This window comes from Thalia democratica, chromosome 1 (genome assembly GCF_965202585.1).
Source record: "Thalia democratica chromosome 1, ktThaDemo2.hap1.1, whole genome shotgun sequence".
NCBI lineage: Eukaryota > Metazoa > Chordata > Thaliacea > Salpida > Salpidae > Thalia > Thalia democratica.
In genome coordinates, this window is record NC_139165.1 from 40504670 (window position 1) to 40524810 (window position 20141).

General features: G+C 24.1%; 1 protein-coding gene across 2 annotated transcripts; it reads right to left on the reverse strand.

Moving 5' to 3' along the window:
* Nucleotides 1-1982: 1982 nt before the first annotated feature.
* Nucleotides 1983-18414, reverse strand: LOC145848601 (ras-related protein Ral-A-like). 2 transcript variants are annotated; one of them, XM_082953968.1, is made up of 6 exons: nt 18293-18414; nt 17708-17809; nt 13453-13559; nt 12678-12777; nt 9904-9993; nt 1983-2285 (listed from the first exon to the last, which is right to left on the reverse strand). In XM_082953968.1, exons 1-6 carry the CDS (start codon nt 18389-18391, stop codon nt 2175-2177), a joined length of 609 nt encoding a protein of 202 aa, XP_082810094.1. In that variant the 5' UTR covers nt 18392-18414; the 3' UTR covers nt 1983-2174. The 2 variants fall into 2 exon arrangements, with proteins under 2 accessions (XP_082810094.1, XP_082810088.1); XM_082953962.1 differs by lacking the exon at nt 1983-2285 and adding an exon at nt 6170-6870.
* Between the last annotated feature and the right edge of the window lie 1727 nt (nt 18415-20141).

The following is a 20141-nucleotide window of genomic DNA, read 5'->3' on the forward strand; positions in this document are numbered from 1 at the left end:
ATAAAAATTATAAGTGCTTGAAACTTTCAGAGATAAATTTACTTTGAGTAATTAGAAGACACACATGTATCAAACATAATTAATTTTAAAGACAGAATAGTTTGTTGATCACTGCTTGTTAAACAGTAAGAAAATCGTTACAACACAAACCTTAAACCCACGCAAATGTATTACGGCTTTGAGATAAGTTTAATGTTTTTTCACTGAACAATAGCTCGTATATACTTATTTGAAATAAATGTTTATTTTAGAGTTACTAATTTTTCGAACATTATTTGGTTAATACTGTATTTTTTATTTTGTGATAATTATCTGTAGACTTAACCTGATAAATTTAACACAACAACTTAAACCAGTTCTCAATCGTTTTCGAGATTTAAAATGTACTTTTCAAAGAGCGCCTTGTATCGATGTCCATTTAAATTTCATTATATCAAATCAATGTTCACGAACTTATTACTAATACTCTTATGGTTATTTATTAAAATCAATGAATCCTTTTTAGTGAAAAACCTTTAAAATTCCTTGCTAAATATTAATAGAAAAGTTTCTCAAAGTAAATAGATATTTGCCGTGGTCTTAACATACTGATGTGGTATAAAACAGTTGAAAGACAGTTTCAGCTTCTAAAAAACTATTTTTTAGTTTAATTCAAACAGAAACATCTTTGCAAAGATTTTTTTAAGGTAATTGAAATAAAAATATTAAAGCATTATTATTTGGTAATAAGGTATAAAACATTATACGTTAAATAATTTTATTAAACGAACATGATTTTATAGTTTTTAGTACATTCAAAGTGTTCTAAATTATTTAAGTACTAAATTCAAAATAAAAAACATTACTTTATGTATACTTAAGTTTTAAAAATACACATATTTACAAGATAGCACAAATCGTTAAAAAATTATTGTTTTTTTTTGAATTATCTATATTCCAGATATTATATATCTACTCTTTCTAGTTTATTATCAACTTGTTTTAACTTTTTCAGTTTAAGTAATTGATACTTTTTTTAAGCTGAAATTTTCTTGAACAGCAAAACAATTTTTTTTTTTTTTATTGTTATATTTATCTATTGTTGTATTTTATTTTTATGTATACTTTTTAACTTTCGTTTATCAGAACCATATTCAAATAAACGTAAACGACAAACAAAAAAATTTACAACAGTTTCAAGATTGCTTTTATCTCAAAAAAAAGTCTTATGACGTATCAGTAGCTTAATTATTTTTTATCACAAGGCTTACTCGTTACATGTGGTTCAATTGCTTTAAAATCAGTAATTGAATCACAATCTTAGCTTGCAAACTGCCAAGTTAAAGAAATAACAACTTTGAATCAATGGCTTCAAAGAAAATCGATCAGTAAAAATCGATTCAAGACCTGCACACTGAATGTAAAGAAAAAAATTCGTGCTACTATCTTAAACACAAGTAGTATGAAAATAGTGCATATTCCATTTTTGTTTTATACAGTGTACAATTAATATTTAACAAGATCTGTTTTACTGGTTTACTGTAATTCAATTTCAATTTAGTTTTTTTCTCAACTAGATCAGTTTACTTCATGAGTGAAAGCATTTGAATTTTTATAAAAACAAGAGTTTGCAATTTCATATGAAAAATAAAGATTTATTACTGCACACAATTTCATAAGACACGAAAGTAGCTAGCATTTGCAAATAAATAAGTTTTTAATGACTTTTGTTAACAACAGCGTCATATATAACAAAAGTCGGCTGTTTTAATTATTATGATTTTACTTAAATCTTTTTAAATTTCTTACAGTGGAAACTTTTATGTAAACATTTATTTAGTTTTTAAAAAAATTATATCATAATACTTTTCAATCTTTTTTTGTGGTAATTTTTAAACAAACACTTTTTTTCGTAAGTAAAATTAAAAAAAAAAACTACTTTAAATAAGTTAGGTCGTTTTGCCATGAATTTAAATATATATTTTTTTTTCGATCATTTAATTTAATAACAAAAATACTCTTGGAAGATTTGTTTGTAATAAATGCTCAATGCAAAAAAATATTATTTTATAATTAAATACTAAACAGTTTATAGCAGCTAATAAAAATCTTCATAAAAAAACTGAAGTAAAAATTAAGCACTAATATTAAAAAAAATCTCTTCTTATCCATTTTAATTTAATTTTGATATAAAATTAAAATATAACGCAAGCACACCCTTTGCTTTCTTTTTTATCTTCCTTCATATTTTGTGCATTTTCTTTTTCTTTTTGTTCAGTTACCATCCGCATCAAATCGAAGAATACCTGTCAAAATACAAATTTTTATTGAAATTTATTTTGCACACAAATTAAGAGTTATTATATTAAATAGTTGACTATATAGTTCCGCATAAAGTATATTATCATAAATACTGTAATTTAAGTTAAAGGTCACAAGTATAAATACAAATACCAACCACCATATAATAAATGCATAATATAATTTATAAAAAATTTAAACAAATAGAAATATTATGAAAGTTTAAAACTGTAGATAAAAAAGAATAATTGCGTGATTTATAGTTTCAAAATAATACTCGAATAATTATTGTTTTATGGCAGGGTTTCCCAAACTTTTTTGCTAATGGCCCCCTTTAAAGAGTTTGAAAAAGTAATGGCCCCCTTCAACATATAGATTACTCATAAACTACAATAAAATACACATAAGACCTTTTTTTTTTTTTTTTGCTCTTCATCTGAAACTCGAGAATATCTAGTGTAAGTTTCTAAACTGCCATAAAATACATATAAGACCTTTTGTTTTTCTCTTCATCTGCAACTCAAGAATATCTAGTGTAAGTTTCAAGTTATGGCCTCATGGACCACTGTGGCTCCTTGACTGCTCATGGCCCCCTGAGTATCTGTCATGGCCCTCTAGGGGGCCACTTGGCCCACTTTGGGAAACCCTGTTTTAAGGTTTTAAAATAAAAATAAACTACTTAATAGTCGTAATTCAGAACATATATGTTTTTAATTCAACGAATAATAGTAAGAAAAAGTTAACATCAAAGTAATAAGCATTTTAATTGTGCATAAAACATAGCTAAGGTATTTAAATGGAAGTAAAGTTTTAGTATTTTAAGTTTAGAGTGCAAAAGTGCCGCGTAAAAACCTTACTTCTCTAAAACATTAGTAAAAAAAATAAAAAACAGTCTGAACATTTTATGTCATATAAAATATTTTAGACCGAATAAACAACTTAAAACAAGTAAGCAAAAGTTGATGTAAAATTTTAAAGTTATACTAGAAGAGTATTGAAGAAAAGATTCTTACAAGCTTGTTATCAAGAAACAAAATAAACACGTTTCTGAACATATCTAAAATTAGACATTCATTATAGCCTTTTAAAACTTTAGGTTGATCCATTTTAGGCGATTGGTTTGACTTACAAAAAATCTTCATAAACATTAATAGAAAATAACAACAGGCAGAATATTTTCAACAGTATAATTTTAGTTTAACTTAAGTTATCAAAATGAATTAAAACACTTATGCTTCTTTAAAATTCTATCTTAATATGTAAGTAAAACTTAAGAAAATATTTTCGGCTGTTTTAATGAGTCTATAAATAATCTACCTGATTTACAAACACCAACTACTTCTTAACTAAAGATTATTTTTATAGATATAATTTTAGCAAGGAACATTAAAGGCTTTTCACTAAAAAATGTTCACTGAATTAATTAAAAATCATTGAATATTAGTAACAAGTTTGTGTACATTAATTTAAAGTATAAATACTTTGTTTGTATTTTAATTGGTGTTATGGTTTTTCTAGAAGCTAAAACAAAATAAAATGTTTAATTAGTTATAAATTATTATGTTTATATTATATATATTTTATTGATTGTTATAAAAATTACATAAAAAAATAAAAAACTTCTATTTTGTTAGAACATTTTACTACCATAATAACTAATAATTTTATCTTTTAGACTATTAATTTGATTTAAACATTTAACTAGCTTTTTTACTGGTCTATAATTATTTTTTTGAATTTAATGTGGTATTTTCAATGACTTCAAAACGTATAAGATTTACAATTTAAGTGTGATAATTAAACATTTTTATAATTAACAAAAACAATAGAAACAGACTTAATTTTAAAAGTAGTGTTTACTTACAACTATTTTAACTTTAAACTGCTAAAAAGAGTATTTAAATGGTGAGTAGCCTGAATTTTTAAAATATATTTAATGGTTATAAGGTGTGGTCTGAGCACAAATTTTAGTAGTAACATTTTAATACTATAGGGGTATACTGTACACATAAAATTATTCATTACTCTTAACTATAGCTGCTGTACTTAAAAGAAGGAAAAAATAATGTTTACTCTGCCAAGGTCTATAAACACTGTTTTATAGACAAAAGTTGTTATTAAACAAAAACTTAATAAAACGTTAACAAGCTAAAATATTAAACTTAAGTCATTTTTAAACAGTAAAACTTAAAAACTTTCCAGTAGTTATACATTTTTTAACATTATACTTGTCAAAAACTATACAAAATTTAAATTGAAAAACTATTATAGGTTATTAAAGGTTTACAAGTAAAGGTATCTAGTTAAAATCATACTGATTTTAATAAACTATATTTCAATAACACTGCGTGCAAAACATAAAATCACTTTCATGCAAATAATTTTACAAAAACAAGCAAAAGAATGATTGATAAAAATGAATCACATTTAAAACATACTTTGGTTACCTACTTATTACTCTTTTATTGAGGGTACTTTTATACAATCGAATAATATTTAAAATATTTCTCATATATCTATAAAAAGATTTTTCTTGTAAACTTTCGAATTTTTCTTCGCATTAAATCTATAACAAAACACATCTATTGATTAATATGATTATTTTAGCCAATAAAAACTACTTGAGTAACGTAATTTTGTTTTAATTGTCGCAATAACACAAAATAGAACGAACTTAACGGACAGTCTTAAATAGCTGCTGTGTTTTATCCTGCATACATATTATAAAACATGTTAAACTAGAGAATTCAATTTTTACAGTTACACAAAACTATTCTAGCGAAATTCAATTCTACAAATACTTATGTTATCTTAAGTACATATTTGACCTTTAAGCTGTTTCTCTTAAATACGTCTTCTTGAGTTTTTTATTGATAGCAATTTTTATTTGGAAGCTAAATTACGTTAGCTAGTTTTTAAGGAATTTTATACTTAATAACCTATTACAAATAAAACAGTCATAAGAAATTAATGAAAAAGTTTATGACTAACTAACAACTAGTATAATGATAAATATTCAAGTATTTTTTGTTTACTAAAATATTAAAAAATTTCTATTCTACTTAATAATATAAGTTGTTACATACATAAAGATAAAAATAACTAAATAAAACAAAACTTTGTACCTATAAGTTAAAAAAAACTTCAGAAAAAATTTCTTCAGCATTTAAATTGTTTATTTTAATAAAATTTCATTTAAAAGAACTCAAGCTGGTTAGTAATTGAAAGATCAGATTGCATTTATTTAAAATTTAAGAAATGAAAGTAAGTAGAAGTATTTGTAGAAAAAACACTGAACAATTAGAATGTTTGCTTCTTTAAAAAAACAAAAACAATTATGAAACTTCAAAAGTGTAATAAAAAATTTAAATAAATTAATGTAACTTAACTTTGAGTAAACATTGTTAAGTGTTATTAACAAAAATAAACAAACAATTTTAATAAAATTTAAAAGCATTTTTGATACTTAAATGTAATAATTCAAAATACAAATGGCTTGAACAAAAAAATTTGAATGATACACTTCATTTAATAATACAGAACTAAGAATTTAACTAAAAAAAGTTTTTTATTATATTTATTACTTACCACATATTCTTAAAATATAATTTACAGATTTTAAAAAGTTAATTTTTTTATATATAAACAAGAATTGAACTCAAAACCTTAAATTTTATTTTTTACTGACCACATATTTTCAAAAAAATACAAATTGTCAGTAAAAGATTTTGTTTTAGACTTACGTTGAAATATGTTGGCAAAAAACATGATAAAAAACAAAAAAATAGTTTTCAAAAGTTAAGATGAATTATCACACAAATAGAATAAAGTAGTTCATGTAACAAATTAAAAAAAGCACTTTAAATTTAAGATAAAAAAAATTTATTAACTTTGGTATAAATAAATCATTTTCATTAATACAATTAAAAAATTCATTCAAAAAAGTGTTTATTTTATATTAATCTCAGTAATTAGAAAAAAGTTCAGCTAGAAAAAGTAACTTTTGGTCATCAAATTAACAGTTTCAAAGTTAAGTTAATTTAAACTTCCAAATAAAAAAAAAAACCTTCAAAACTTTTTTTACGTTTATCAAACTTATCTGAAAGTCACCCAAAAACTGTAGCTTTTAGTTTTCTCAAACTTAATTCTTGTATTATTATTTTTTCAACATTTTTAAAATACAATTCAGTGAAAAAACATGCTACAGATGATCAGAATATTTCATAACTTAGAAAAAAACAATAAATTAACTTAACTGAACTTATACTAAAAGAACAGGAAAACTGCAAATAAAGATTAAATTTAAGAGTTTAACACTGAAAATGGAGAGAAATGTTAGGTCTTTAGATAGAATGGTTACTTTGAAAACACAAAAACAATTACTGAAGTATCAATATGATGAAAGGAAGTATTATTTCAACATAAAAACACATCATGATTTCAAACGTTGTAATGATGTATTTACATGATGTTACATCTTTTCTTGCAGTTGGCAAAGCAGCCCTGGTCCTCTTGAACCTGCTTCTGAGGAAGATTTTCTTCTTTTTTGTTCTTCTCACTCCGTATCAGAGCCAGAAGATCGAAGAAAACCTGCAAAATAATGTGGCATGCATGAACTGAATAAGTGCAAAAAAAAAATAAAAACACTACAAACTTGATTGACTTACCTCGAATTTTTTTTTAACAAAAAATAAATCGAGCTTAAAAGCTAAAGTTCCGTTGAATTAAAGTTTTTTGCCACTACATACAAGAAAAAACTTCAAGTTTATTAATATAATGTAAAACCATGTCGTCGTTTCTATGCCAAGACATTATAAACAATTGGGCGATTTGATTAATATTAAATAAAAATGGGGGAGGTTTTAATGTATTTGAAAGTATGTGTGTATAAGAATTAAAATCTAAATTATAGATTGTGAGTTTTAAATTAGAATATTTATTTTAAAGAACTGATGATTAACAAGTAGACTTTAAACTCTAAATTAAAAAAAAAAGAATTTAAATTATTTTCTTAACTAAAAAAGCGCTTTGCTTTTTATTTTTTTTTTAAGTTTTATGGAAGTATTTGCAACATTTAGTTTGAACAGGAGCTAGTAAAAAAAAACTTTAAGATCAGTTGCAGCAAAAATAACATTTCTGTAAAACCGTTGACAAATTGTCATATACTCTCTTTTTATTGTTGTTTTCAAAAGATCACTTGCTTCAAATTCGTCATAGAATCTTTTAAATAGAAGATTTTTTTTAATTGCAAAAAATGTACACTTAACTAAATTTTCTAAAAAGTTAATTTTTTTAACAGCACAAACTAAATCTAAAAAATAATTACTATCAATGCATTAAAATTATTTTGTATGGTAAAACAGGGATGTATAATTAGCGTGTCTGTTCGGTAAAATTTTGAACACAAGTATTTAATCAATCCACAAAAGCTTTTCTTAGCTAACTTGATAAAAAATATAATAATCACAAATGCACAAGATAAAAGTTTATTTAAATTGTTACATCAATTTAAATTTTATCGGAAGTTAAGATTTAAAACTATCAAAAAATAAGGCCCATGGTCCATAGGTTGGACATCACTAAACTATTTAGTAATTTTTTCTAAAACTGCATCTAAATGACTAGTTTATTGAAACAATGTAAATTTTTAAGCTATTTTTGTGAACAAAATATTTTGTAGACAAACTTACATTAAATTATAAATAAAATTATTATGACAAGTATTAAGCAAGTAATAACAATTGGTATAAATCTAAAAACAATGTTAAAATTACTATAGTTTATATTATGCGTTATTTTAGGTTGACTAACTTCTTAACTTAAACCTACCAATTGTTACCTTAAACTTCCTTACAGGGTTGTCATTGATTTTATATAAATTTTTTCTGATTTTAAAAGTAAATGTTTTTGGATCTATTTTTAGTTTAAATTTAAGTTTAAGGTTAAAAACTACGTTATGTAGTATAACAACATTGAAAAAATACTATAAAGCTGCTTTAAATTTGTTTTATAATAAAAAAAAATTTTGATGATGACAACAACTTTATATCTATGTAATAGATTTTTTGTGCCAAATCCAAACTTTACTACATAAATTTAAAAATTGTCAAATTCCAGGTTTTTCAAGGATTCCAGATTTAGTGGCAACCCTGGACATATACACCATACAGTAATTGAGTGGATACTTTAAAATGATATTTAATTATTATTTGCAATAAAGTTTAACTTTTGTTCAAGATTTTCGGTGAAGCCTGGACTTTATGTCACAAACACAGAGCTTAAGTGTACTGTACCTCTACTAAAGTATAATAAAAAAAAACTAAACTATTGTAAAATATTAACTTGATGAAATAACTTTTCACTACTCAAGTACTGTATTTAATGTAAAATTTTAAGTACATGGTTGCCACTGATCAAGCTGAGAAAAATTTCCTGACTTTTCCTGACTTTTTCCTGACTTTTTACCAAAGTTTTCCTGACTTTTCTAAATCATACTCTTAAATTAAACTTATTGTAAATTACATAATCTAACACTTGAAACTATATAAAGCTTTCAATCTAATTTTAATACAGGTTAAAAACAACAGTTTTTTGCTGAACTCTATCAAACTTCCAGTACACCACTTAAACCATCTGTGTATGATTCATGTTTGTAATAAACAGCTCTATCAGCAAAATACTTGTATTATCACCTTATAAACACAGCTTGTCTGAAAAAGGACACATTTTTTTAGCATTTCCTAGCATAAATGTATCTAGATAAACAAATAACATATAAGGAACTTTTACAATTTTTGTGTATATATCACAGTTTCACTATGGAAGTGTCCTTGCTACAGATCATCAATACTAAAAAGCTTACAAAATCTGCTTGTTCAAGTAGGGTACTTGTTCAATATGTTAATAGAAACTGTTTGCAGTTGTATAAAGGATATTTTACTAATTTATACCAGGTGAAGGCATTGGAAATTAAATTAAATATTTTTGCAAATTACCAGGAAAATTTTGGATTTTTTTTCTGACTTTAAAGGACTTTTAATAAATTTTTACCGTTTGAAGGCTTTGGAAAACAAGGAGTTTTGTAAATTAAATTGACAAAATATGAATTTTTTTTTTTATTTTATAAAATTTCCTGACTTTTTTTCAAAACCCCCCATTTTTACCTGACTTTTCCTGACTTTTGTAGTTTTTTTAAATTTTTCCTGACTTTTCCTGATTTCCTGACTTTTCCTGACCGAGTGGCAACCCTGTAAGTATTATGAAAACCTATGAACTGACTTAAAAAATTATAGTAAAGTAATTTTAAAATTGGTGCATACGTTAAAAAATTTATATATGATAAAAAAAAGTATTTTTTTTTAAACTTAACAACAAACTTATCACTATTCAATTTTTTTCTTGTGTTTTGAAAATCATGAAACTATAAATTTAAGGCATTCAATTTAAAACTTTTCGTGGACTCAAATTACCAATTGTATACAACTTAACTATGTTTTTCTTATATTGCTTTTATAACCTTAATACAACAGAACAAAAAAAAACTTGAAAACAACAAACACAAAAGGAAACAAATGAAAACGATCATGCATGTGTTACATGCAACGAATTATATCGAATGTTCACCTTGTCAACGTTGTTTCTGAACTTTGCTGAAGTTTCAACGTAGCGGACGCCCATCTTGTCTGCTAACTGCTGCGCTTCTTCTTCGCTTACCTTTAAGAAAACATTTTTGAACCACATATTTATTAAAAAGCATAATTACTAGTATTACTAACCGATGATAATAAACCTAATAATAATTTTGAACTTTATAAGGAGCAAAGTAAGAAAAGTATTTCATGAAAAAACCTTAGTCTATTTTGAAAAAATTGTTTAAAAATAACTCGTTTAAATAGTTTCAATCACAAAACAAAATGAGTAAATTTTAAAAATACTAATTTATAAAACACTATAAAATACTTTTTGGAGTATTTAGTTTCATTACAGGTATTTATTTTTTAATTCATAAATACAAGTTTTTGATTAAAATCTAAGTTATTTTAAAATATGCAAATAATGATCTTAAAAAACTCAAAGTCTCTAGCTTACAAGACCAATAAAACTTTTTTTTAAGCAACTACCAAATACAATATATCCTGATTAGAAATGAAACGAAAATGTCAACTTGAGTTTACTTTGTTTTACAACATACATGAAAAATCAAAGATTTTAAGAAACTCTTTCAAGTTTAAATTTTATCCTTTTTTGATCAAATTTTTTTTTTCAAAGCATTTTACTTTTTTACCAGTTTGGCTATTAAAAAAACTATTTAGCAGTAAAAGCTTTTGTTATGGATTTTACTTTTTTAATCATTAGTTTAAAAAATACTACGTTACTTCAAAAAAGTTCGCTTGAATCTAAAAATTAAAGCTTTAATTATTAATAACTATGCAGTTTAGACACATTATAAAAATACTTAGTGTAGCATAATTGAACTGTAGCTCTTTATACAATTAATCAATGCTTTTATTAGATATGTGTATATTATTATTATTATTATATATTTATATATTATATTATTATTATATTTATACTTATTATCGTTTCAGATTTTTCATTGTTAATAAAGTATTTAAACGCAGGAATTTTTTTCACTTAGAGATAAACTATCAAACCTTTTACTAATGCTTTTTTATTTGGGTAATCAATAGCTTATTTTTAATTTATTTCCAGTTTTCTTTTTAGCAATTAATTATTTTTAAGGTACAGATTTGTTATCTCTTGTTTTTAGTGCAAACTACAACACATGAGAAAAACGTTGGTCTATAGCTTAAAAAGACTTTAAATATTGTAGAAACCATATATTTATATTTCACTGCATACCAGTAATAACTTGATTTTACTAAGATTTACCAAACCGTATTCATAAAATTGTTTTAAGACTGTTAAAGCGGGCGACTTACGGCCCGAGACCTCTGACCAACAACACAATTTTTAGCTAAAGTAAACTTTGACTTTTTTGTAAGAAACAATTCAAAGTATGTCAGGGTTGCCAAGTGCCTTTGGCAAATTTTCTCCAAGTTGTTAAAATTCCTCCAAGTTTTTAAAAGTATACATTTTTAGGTCTATTTTTGGTTTAAAATTAAGTTTAAGGTAATAAACTGTGTTAAATAGTATGAAAAATTGAAATGATACTTTGAATAAGTTTATTAAAAAATTTTTTAACGACAAACTTCTTTTATATATATGATAAATATTTGAGTTAAATCGAAATTTTAATTCTTAACTTGTTTAAATTGTCAAAGTCCAGGGTTTTCTAGGTTTTTTGGCAGCCCTAGTATACTCTCAATTCGAAGACATTAGTGTTAATTTAAATATCGTTTGAAGCTGAAACTTAACTTGCTAGTGAATATATACAAACCCTTAAAGAATGACAAAAAAAAATTGTACGTGTTATAAGATATTTAGCAATCATAACTGTTTACTTTTTTATAAATAAAACACATGAAATTAAAAATATTATATTATAAAACCGAATAACACTAAAGAGAAGTTTGGCTTATTAGAATCCAAGTCGTAAAACAACAAATATGACAAAAGTTGAAAAACCGTTGAAGATATATAAATAAATAATCACGCCTCGGTTGCATAACATGATATATAATCTCTAATGAATAACTAATGAAGTTTGTGGAAGGAGAGCTGAATTTGCATACTTGGATCATATTTTACATGTGTGGGTTTTAATTGAAAGGTATAAAATTAACTAAGTTTGATACCTGGCTGTTTTTGCCAATGTACTATACAAACTATGAACATGAAAAACAAAGTCAACTTAATTCATTTCAACAACTTTATTTTTGTTATACAAAATGAACTATCTATTTATTTTTAGATTTCTTTAAATAAAAAAGATTATTTTAATATTTTTTTTCTACAAACACAATTTTAACTTAAACAAAAGTTCATTTAAAGATTAAAAAGCTCTATTTAACGACCAATTTGTAAAACAAAAAGTCAGACTGGAGATAAATAACCGTTGAACAAATAAATAATTCCGTCTGTTAAGCAACATGATGCATAATTCAACAAATAAATAATAAGGCCTGTTTTACAGAGAAACTGATTTGACTTGAGTTTTTAAAAAAAATTTGTTGTATTTAAAACTTATAAACAATTCAAACATGCAATTGAATATTTTTCGAAAAAATATTAAAAAAATCAAAGGAATAGTTTTATTGACTTATAAAAACAGAACAACGTCGTTTAAACTTTGCTACTTTATTTTTTCTAAAAATTTGATGTAAGAATATAAAAACTACTTGAATTCAAGATATTAAGCGCAATTACAGTATAATACTAATTTTAATTAGCTTTCACTCAATTTTTTTTTCTATTACTAATTACGTAACAAAAACCTGTCTTTGTTCAGTGAGATCGGATTTATTTCCAACTAATAAAAATGGAATGCTTGATGCAGTTGAACTGTCCACTCCTTTTACTCGCAATATCTGTTCCCTGTTTTGTTTTATTAAATTAAATTTTTAGAAAAAATTTTCGGTTCTTTTTTTTAGAAAAATACTTTAAGAAAAAGAGTAAAGTATTGAACGAATATAAAAAAATTACCTGACTTTATAATCTCAAATATGTTTAAAAAATACACTTATAAAAAAAAACCCTAATAAAATTATGATGTTGCAAAGATAAAAATAAGTTAAAATAAGCTAATTCAATTAAATTAAGCAAAAAATTGATTTAATCTCGACTTGTACTAATAAATATGGCATAAAAAATTTTTAACAATAGCTATATATTAGTAACAAGTTTTTATTAAATTAAAAAAGAAAACTTTACATGTACACAAACAAATAACTATTTGCAAACAAACATAACTATTTAGTAAAAGTGTTTGTTTATCTAATTAGGCAAAACATATGCCAATAAGCACTCCATTGATTTATTTTTAAGTTGTAAAATAAACCATCTTCATCAAAAAAAGTTTTACCAATTATTCGTGATCAATCCAAAAAAAAATGCTATTTAAGTAACCAATAATAACTATTTTACCGAAAAATGCGTGTTATTTTCCGTACATAACAATAATAACCGTACTTTTTTTTAAATTATAAGTTGAAATACTTATATAAGTCTGAGTTGTTAACAAACTACAACAGTAAATGCACAAAAACCAACCGAAAGTCGTTAGTTTCATCAAAAGAGGACTTGTCAGTGATTGAGAAAACACACAAGAAACCTTCGCCACTTCTGAAGTAATTATCTCGAATTGCAGCATAATCTTCCTGTTGATTTTTTTTTTAATTATGGCTAAAAGAAAACATAATGATGAAATAAAAAATTCTAAAAGCTACTCATTGCACAAGTACATTTTTAAAACATTAAAAGTTGTAAAAATATGAAAAAATAAACATATTAATAATAATCAACAAGTTTACTTGATTTGTTAGTGTGCTTTTTATATTGTATCAATGCTTATTACTTAACTAGACTTTTTAAAATTTATCATCAGTTTAAAGCAAAATAATTACCACTATAACTGTAAAGTGACCTTTCATTTAAATATAGAAAATCTATTCACTCAATTACAATAATAATTTTTTAACTATAACAAGAAAAAAATACAATAATAATTTGTTTAGAGCTTTAAGAATGTGGTATCTAATTAAAAAGTTGTTTACAAAATTTTCTTAATAGTTAATTATGGTAAGTAATTAATAACCAAAATAATACAATGCTTTTAAATTAACACATTACAAAGTATATTTATGGCAACAATTTTAAAATTATAAGAAGCTATTAAACAAAACAAACGCAAAATAAACATGATCTACATATTTATTTTTTTTTTTTTTGACATGAAATTTAACTCAATATTTTTATTTGTAGTATCAACTACTAAATAAAGTCTTATTTTTTCGTGAATATTCTCATATTGACAATTTAGTATCAAAAGATTTCAATGAAAATCCCAAGTTTACTACTTAATCATTTATACAGTTAAATATAAACCTTCAGCTGGTTAGTATACGTAAAACGGGAAGACATTGACTTAATTAAAAGTAAGAAGATCTAGATATCAAAAAATTAAAAGTAATTATACAAAGCTTCATTAAATAACTTAAACTAAGTTGTTCAAAATTTTTAAGAAACTAATTTTAAAAACTAACAATTTAAAGCGAAAACTCAACTTTTTTATTTAAGTAAATTACTTGATCCTAGATTAATACTACATTATGTCAATTTATTGTTTTTTTAGCTTGGTTTTTTTTTTAAAGACCACTGATAACTTAAAGTATACTTTAAATTTCTGTTTTGCTAAAAATACATATATTATCTATAGCAGGATTTCCTAAAGTGAGCCATATGGCCCCCTTGAGACATTACAGAACTTTAGGGGGCTGTAAGCAGCAAAGTGCCCATGAGTAGTAAGTATAGGGGCCACAGAGGACAATAATTTACACCAGATATTTTGGAGTCGATGGTGAAGAGCATAAAAAAGGTCTAAGGTGTATTTAAGAGTAGTTTTTTAAAAGGTCTTGTCGGATTGGTCCTCATATTTTTATTTTCTTTAATGGGGGTCAACTGATAAAAAGTTTGGAAAACCCTGATTTAGAGTTTTACTTTTTTAAGCGAAAATCAGTCTGAGTTTTATCTGACTAGTCTTAGTCATACCAGTTTATAAAACACAGAAAAAATTAAGTCATAAAATCAAAAAGTGAAAAATATTACTGTTAATGCCATAGGGAGGTCAACTATTTTTTTACAAATCTTAACATTAGTGCTTATATTAAAGTAAATATATAAATATAAAATATTAAAAAAATATTTTTATTGAGATAAATACAGTTTTTAAAAAAATTTTGAATAAAATATGTGCAACACAACTTTTTTATCATCAATTTTCTAGAAATTTTTGAGACTTTCTTCTCCCTCAATTTTTAAACTAAATACCTCAAACTTTCAGGAAACATTCCTTATATAGTTTAAAAACTTAGAATTTTCAAAAAAATTTAAATTTTAAATTCTATATAAAAAACAGAAAATAAGTCCTTTTTTAATTAAAGATTTATTATTCAGAATTAAAAAACTTCCTGCATAGAATTGTTTTAAATATTATTACTAAACTTACTGTGAAAGTTTGAAGAAGATTGGTAAATATAAAAAAAAAAAACTTTTAGTGAAATAGATTTTATTTTGTGTTTTTTTGTTTGCACTTTTTAATTAGAAACCTTATTTGCTCACCAACTTTGATTGCTTATGTCTCAAAAGTTACTTTGAATTTTTCTAAGCAGTTGAAAATGTCTGATAGGTCAGATTTAACTCTACAAAATGATATCAACTTGTAAAAATCAAGTTGGACCCCCCTATGGCCTTAATCACGCTAGAGTAATTACAAATGTCAAAGTAATGACAAAAAGACTTAAGGGCATATAGGTTTAAAAATTTTTTTTTTGAAATTTGATCTAATTTATATAGTATTTACTAAGCTACAAGATGCTTTTTACAGATTATAAAAATTCAAAATAACTTTTGAGATATAGCCGGACAAAGTTGGAGGCACAAACTAAAACAGCAAATAACTAGAATCACTAAAAATTTATCTTTTCCTATGTTTTTTGAGATAACTACCTCAAGCTTTCAGGAAATGTTCCTTGCAATATTTAGAAAATTCTGTCAGAACAAAATATTAAAAAATTTAAAATTTTATAACAAAAAAACAAAAAAAAACTGTCATTTTGTTTATTTTTTATATAAAATTTTTATTTTTTTTAAATCCATTTCCGACAGAATTTTCTAAATATATCAAGGAACACTTATCTCAAAAAACGTAGGAGAAGATATATTTTTAGTGAATTAGTCTATTTTATCTGTTTTAGTTTGCGCCTCCCATAAGGATCCCATTGCTGCCTCCGACTTTGACCGGATATATCTCAAAAATTAATTTGAATTTTTATAATCTGTTACAACAATTTTGTAGCTTATTAAAAACTATATAAAATAAGATCAAGTTTAAAAAAAGTGTTTTATCCCTCCTATGCCCTTAGCTTATGGAAGATATAAAAAACGCTTCAAGTACACAAAAACTAGCCTGAGATATGTATTGCTTATTGAAGTAAAAAAGATAAGCTTTTTAAAAGTTAAGTCTAAGGACCTGGTGTACGAAAAATCTTTGGTTAGTGAGATATAGAAACAATAGTTAGATGTTAATTTAAGATACACGAAATAAAATTCTGAAAATTTAAACTCTAAAAAAATACTTTTAAACACAACATCTCAAAAATTAACATAAATTTTTTAAAAAATGTTAAAATATATAAAATATCTATATTAGGGTTTCCCAAAGTGGGTCAAGTAGCCCCCTTGGGGGCCATAAGCAGCAAAGGGGCCAAAAAGGGGCCATGAGGTCATAATGTGAAACTATCACTAGATATTTGGAGGTTGATGCTGAAGAGCAAAACATGTTTGAGGCGTTTCTAATGGTAGCTTTATGAGAAATCTTAATTGGAAGGTGCCAAAGCTTTTTTATTTCTTTAAAGGGAACCTTTTGAAATATTTTTTTGTTAACTCTGGTCTAAATGTTATGAATATAATGGTAAATCCAATCAAACAAACATTTATCAAAAGAGAAAATTTACATTTACAAAAAATAGAAATTTTTTTGTAGTTTTAATTTAATATTTATTTTAGTATTTTTATAAAATTAATTTAAATAACATTAAATAACAAATAAAATGTATGTGATGGTTAAAATATCAAGATTATATATGAAGAATTTTTTTTTGAAAAAAATGGTTTTTAAAATAGTTATTTCAGAATTATTAGGTTTTAAAATGTCAAATTTTGAATCCTTGTGCACCCAAAAAGTATCCAAACTAGATTTAGTTTTGCAAAAAAAAAAAACAAGTTCCACTAAATGGCCTGAGAGAGGTACATTGAAAAGTCTGCAACTAATTTGCATATATTAAAACATTTACTTTCTTAATAGATTTTCATATTTTTAATACTTTAATCTATACCCTTACCCTTAACCAACTATACAAAAAAAAAGTTATTATATTTAATATTAAAAGTCTTACTTTTGTATATGCAAATTACTTGCAGGTTTTTTGATGCTCCAATCTGCTTGAGTGTTTGGCAAACTTAATTAATATATAATTTATTCAACACATGTACAAATAACATTTACAAAAACATAAAAAACAAAGTGTTTTTTAATGAATTGTTTTGAATCAGTTTACTAACTGTAAGCATCAGTAAAAAAAAGTTTTACATTTACATATTTCACATACTGATTTATTCTAATAATTCAAAATAAATTGTTCATTACTTTTACAAAGGAGGATAATATGAAACTATGAAAAAAGTTACCTAAGTTAAACTTGTACATATATAAAAAAGTGTTGCATTCAAACAAAGTAAAACAACTAACTTGTCCAGCAGTGTCGAGAATATCAATTTGGCTGTCCTGACCATCAAGGACTACTTTTTTTCTATAACTGTCTGCTTTTGTGGGCTCATAATCTTCAACAAACTGCAAAAACATATTAATGAACAATTTCTTATGTACAACAAAATGTTTAATCTAATTCTAAGTTTGATTTAAAAAATCTCATGATAGACAGAAGGTTGTTGTTTTAATTTATATAAATAGTAAATGTTCAAGTAAAAAATTTTGGCTTAACTTAAAACTTAAATAGCAATTAACAAAATATATTGTTTAACTTTTTTGCAAAAGAATCTTTAACATTTGGAATCAAAATCCTAAATAGAAAACAAACATCAAAATATATTTTATTGATTAGTAAATACTAAATACTGAAACATATAAACTGTGCATACAAAACTGAATTTAATTACAAAAATTAAGCAATCAATTTTTTATAAATTAAATAGCATAAAAAACAATAAAAATTATCTGTAACTTGTTTAAAAATTGACTATTTTTGCAAAGTATGATAAAACTTGTGTAATACTTAAATTTAATTTCACAAATCTTTTTATAATAACAAATAACCTCATCATACATGAACTGAAGTGTCAATGCAGATTTACCAACACCTCCGGCTCCTACCATTATGACTTTGTGGAGTGATGTTTTGTTGTTATCCGTCATTTTTTATTTATACTACAAAAGCTGTTATTTATTGTTATAACTACATGTTTGAATAACCATTTTAACACTTAAAGTTTAAAAAAGCAAAAAAAAAAAAAGTGAGTCACTAAATTAAAGTTTGGCACAAAATTAAAAAAGAGCCATACCCCAGTTCAATGTATAGCAATAACGCTTAAAAATACATAAATCAGCAGTCTATTACTTAAAACAGATTTAAATGCTTATAAGCTAAGGCATTTTACTATAAAATACTTAAATATTTGAACTTTTTTAATTAAACTATTTTAAAATCAACATTTTCCTTGTTGAGGTTTGTTGAAATAAATGAGCACATTTGGATATAATTATTAGAAAAATACAAAGTTAAATTAATTTTCTATATGAATAACAATTATTTTTAAATACTAGAGCAAAAAATGTGTTTTTTTAGATGCTTTTAGTATTGAAAATGAAGCTAAAAAATTTTTATAGCAATAACTTTATTGTAAAATTCTTCAAATTAAGTCCATTTCTTTGTTTCAACTTATTTTAATTACAAAAACTTTTTATGCAAACAAAGAACTGTAATAGTAAGCATGAATAATTAACATAGATATAATACATGATAATTGTGTGGAAAAGCATTATATATCTTAACTTTTTTGTTTCTTGTATTACACAAAGTAAAGTTTTTTTAAGACTTAAGTTGTAAAACAACCTAGAAGGTAATAATATCTAATAATATTTTTTTTTAACAAAACATATAATACTTATACCAATTGTTCACTTAATTTAATAAAGTACTACTTAAACCATTTAATATAAAATCCTTAAATTAAAAATCAATTAGGAATGAATATACTTAAGTAAATGTAAAACAAACATAAAAAAGTAAACTAAATATCTGTTATATAAAATAGTTTCTCTTATCATTTAATATGAAACTTGTAACAAATAGATTTACTCTTATTTATTTTAGAAACTGAAGTTATTCAATAAAAAAATGTCAACTTACCATGGAATATAATTCTCTTATAACTGATTATTCAAGTTTAAACAACTTAAAAAAGTTAATAGGTAAAGTATACACATAAACTTGTTATATAAAATACTAAACTTAGTTCTTAGTTATAAAGAACATATAAAGGGCATAGGGAGGGACCCACATTGATTTTTACAAGTTGATTTTATATTATAGATTTTTATCTGAGCTATCAGACATCTTTAACTGCTTGAAAAAACTCAAAGTAGTTTTTGAGATATAAGCGATCAAAGTCCATGACCTCAAGAGGTTCCTAAGTGCAAAACTAAAAGCACAAAAAAAGACCATTTCACTAAAAATCAATCTCCTTCATTTTTTAACCAACTTCTTCAAAGTTTCACAGAGAGTTTGTTATTATATTTTAAAAAGAATTAATGCAGGATTTATTTAAATTTTGAAAAATATTTTTTTATTAAAAAAAAACCACCTATTTTTTTTTTTAAATTTTAAGCTTTAATTCTTAAATATTTTTTAAATTTCAACATTCAAAGTTTTTTAAACTATAAAAGGAATGTTTCCTGAAAGTTTGAGGTATTTATCTCAAAAAATAGAAGAAGACAGATTTTTAGTGAAAATATTTTTTTTTGCCGTTTTAGTTTGCGCCTACCATAAGGAACCTATTGTTGGCTCCAACTTTGACTGGCTATATCTCAAAAATTATTTTGAATTTTAAAAATCTGTAAAAGGCATTTTGTAGCTTAGTTAAACTCTGAATAAAGATCAAAATAA

Coding starts and splice junctions, on each gene's coding strand:
- LOC145848601 (XM_082953962.1), bottom strand. CDS start 18,391: ATGACGGATAACAACAAAACATCACTCCACAAAGTCATAATGGTAGGA. Junction 13,560..17,707: donor TTCTCGACACTGCTGGACAA/GTTAGTTGTTTT, acceptor AAAAATCAACAG/GAAGATTATGCTGCAATTCG. Junction 9,994..12,677: donor ATCTCACTGAACAAAGACAG/GTTTTTGTTACG, acceptor GTTTTCTTAAAG/GTAAGCGAAGAAGAAGCGCA.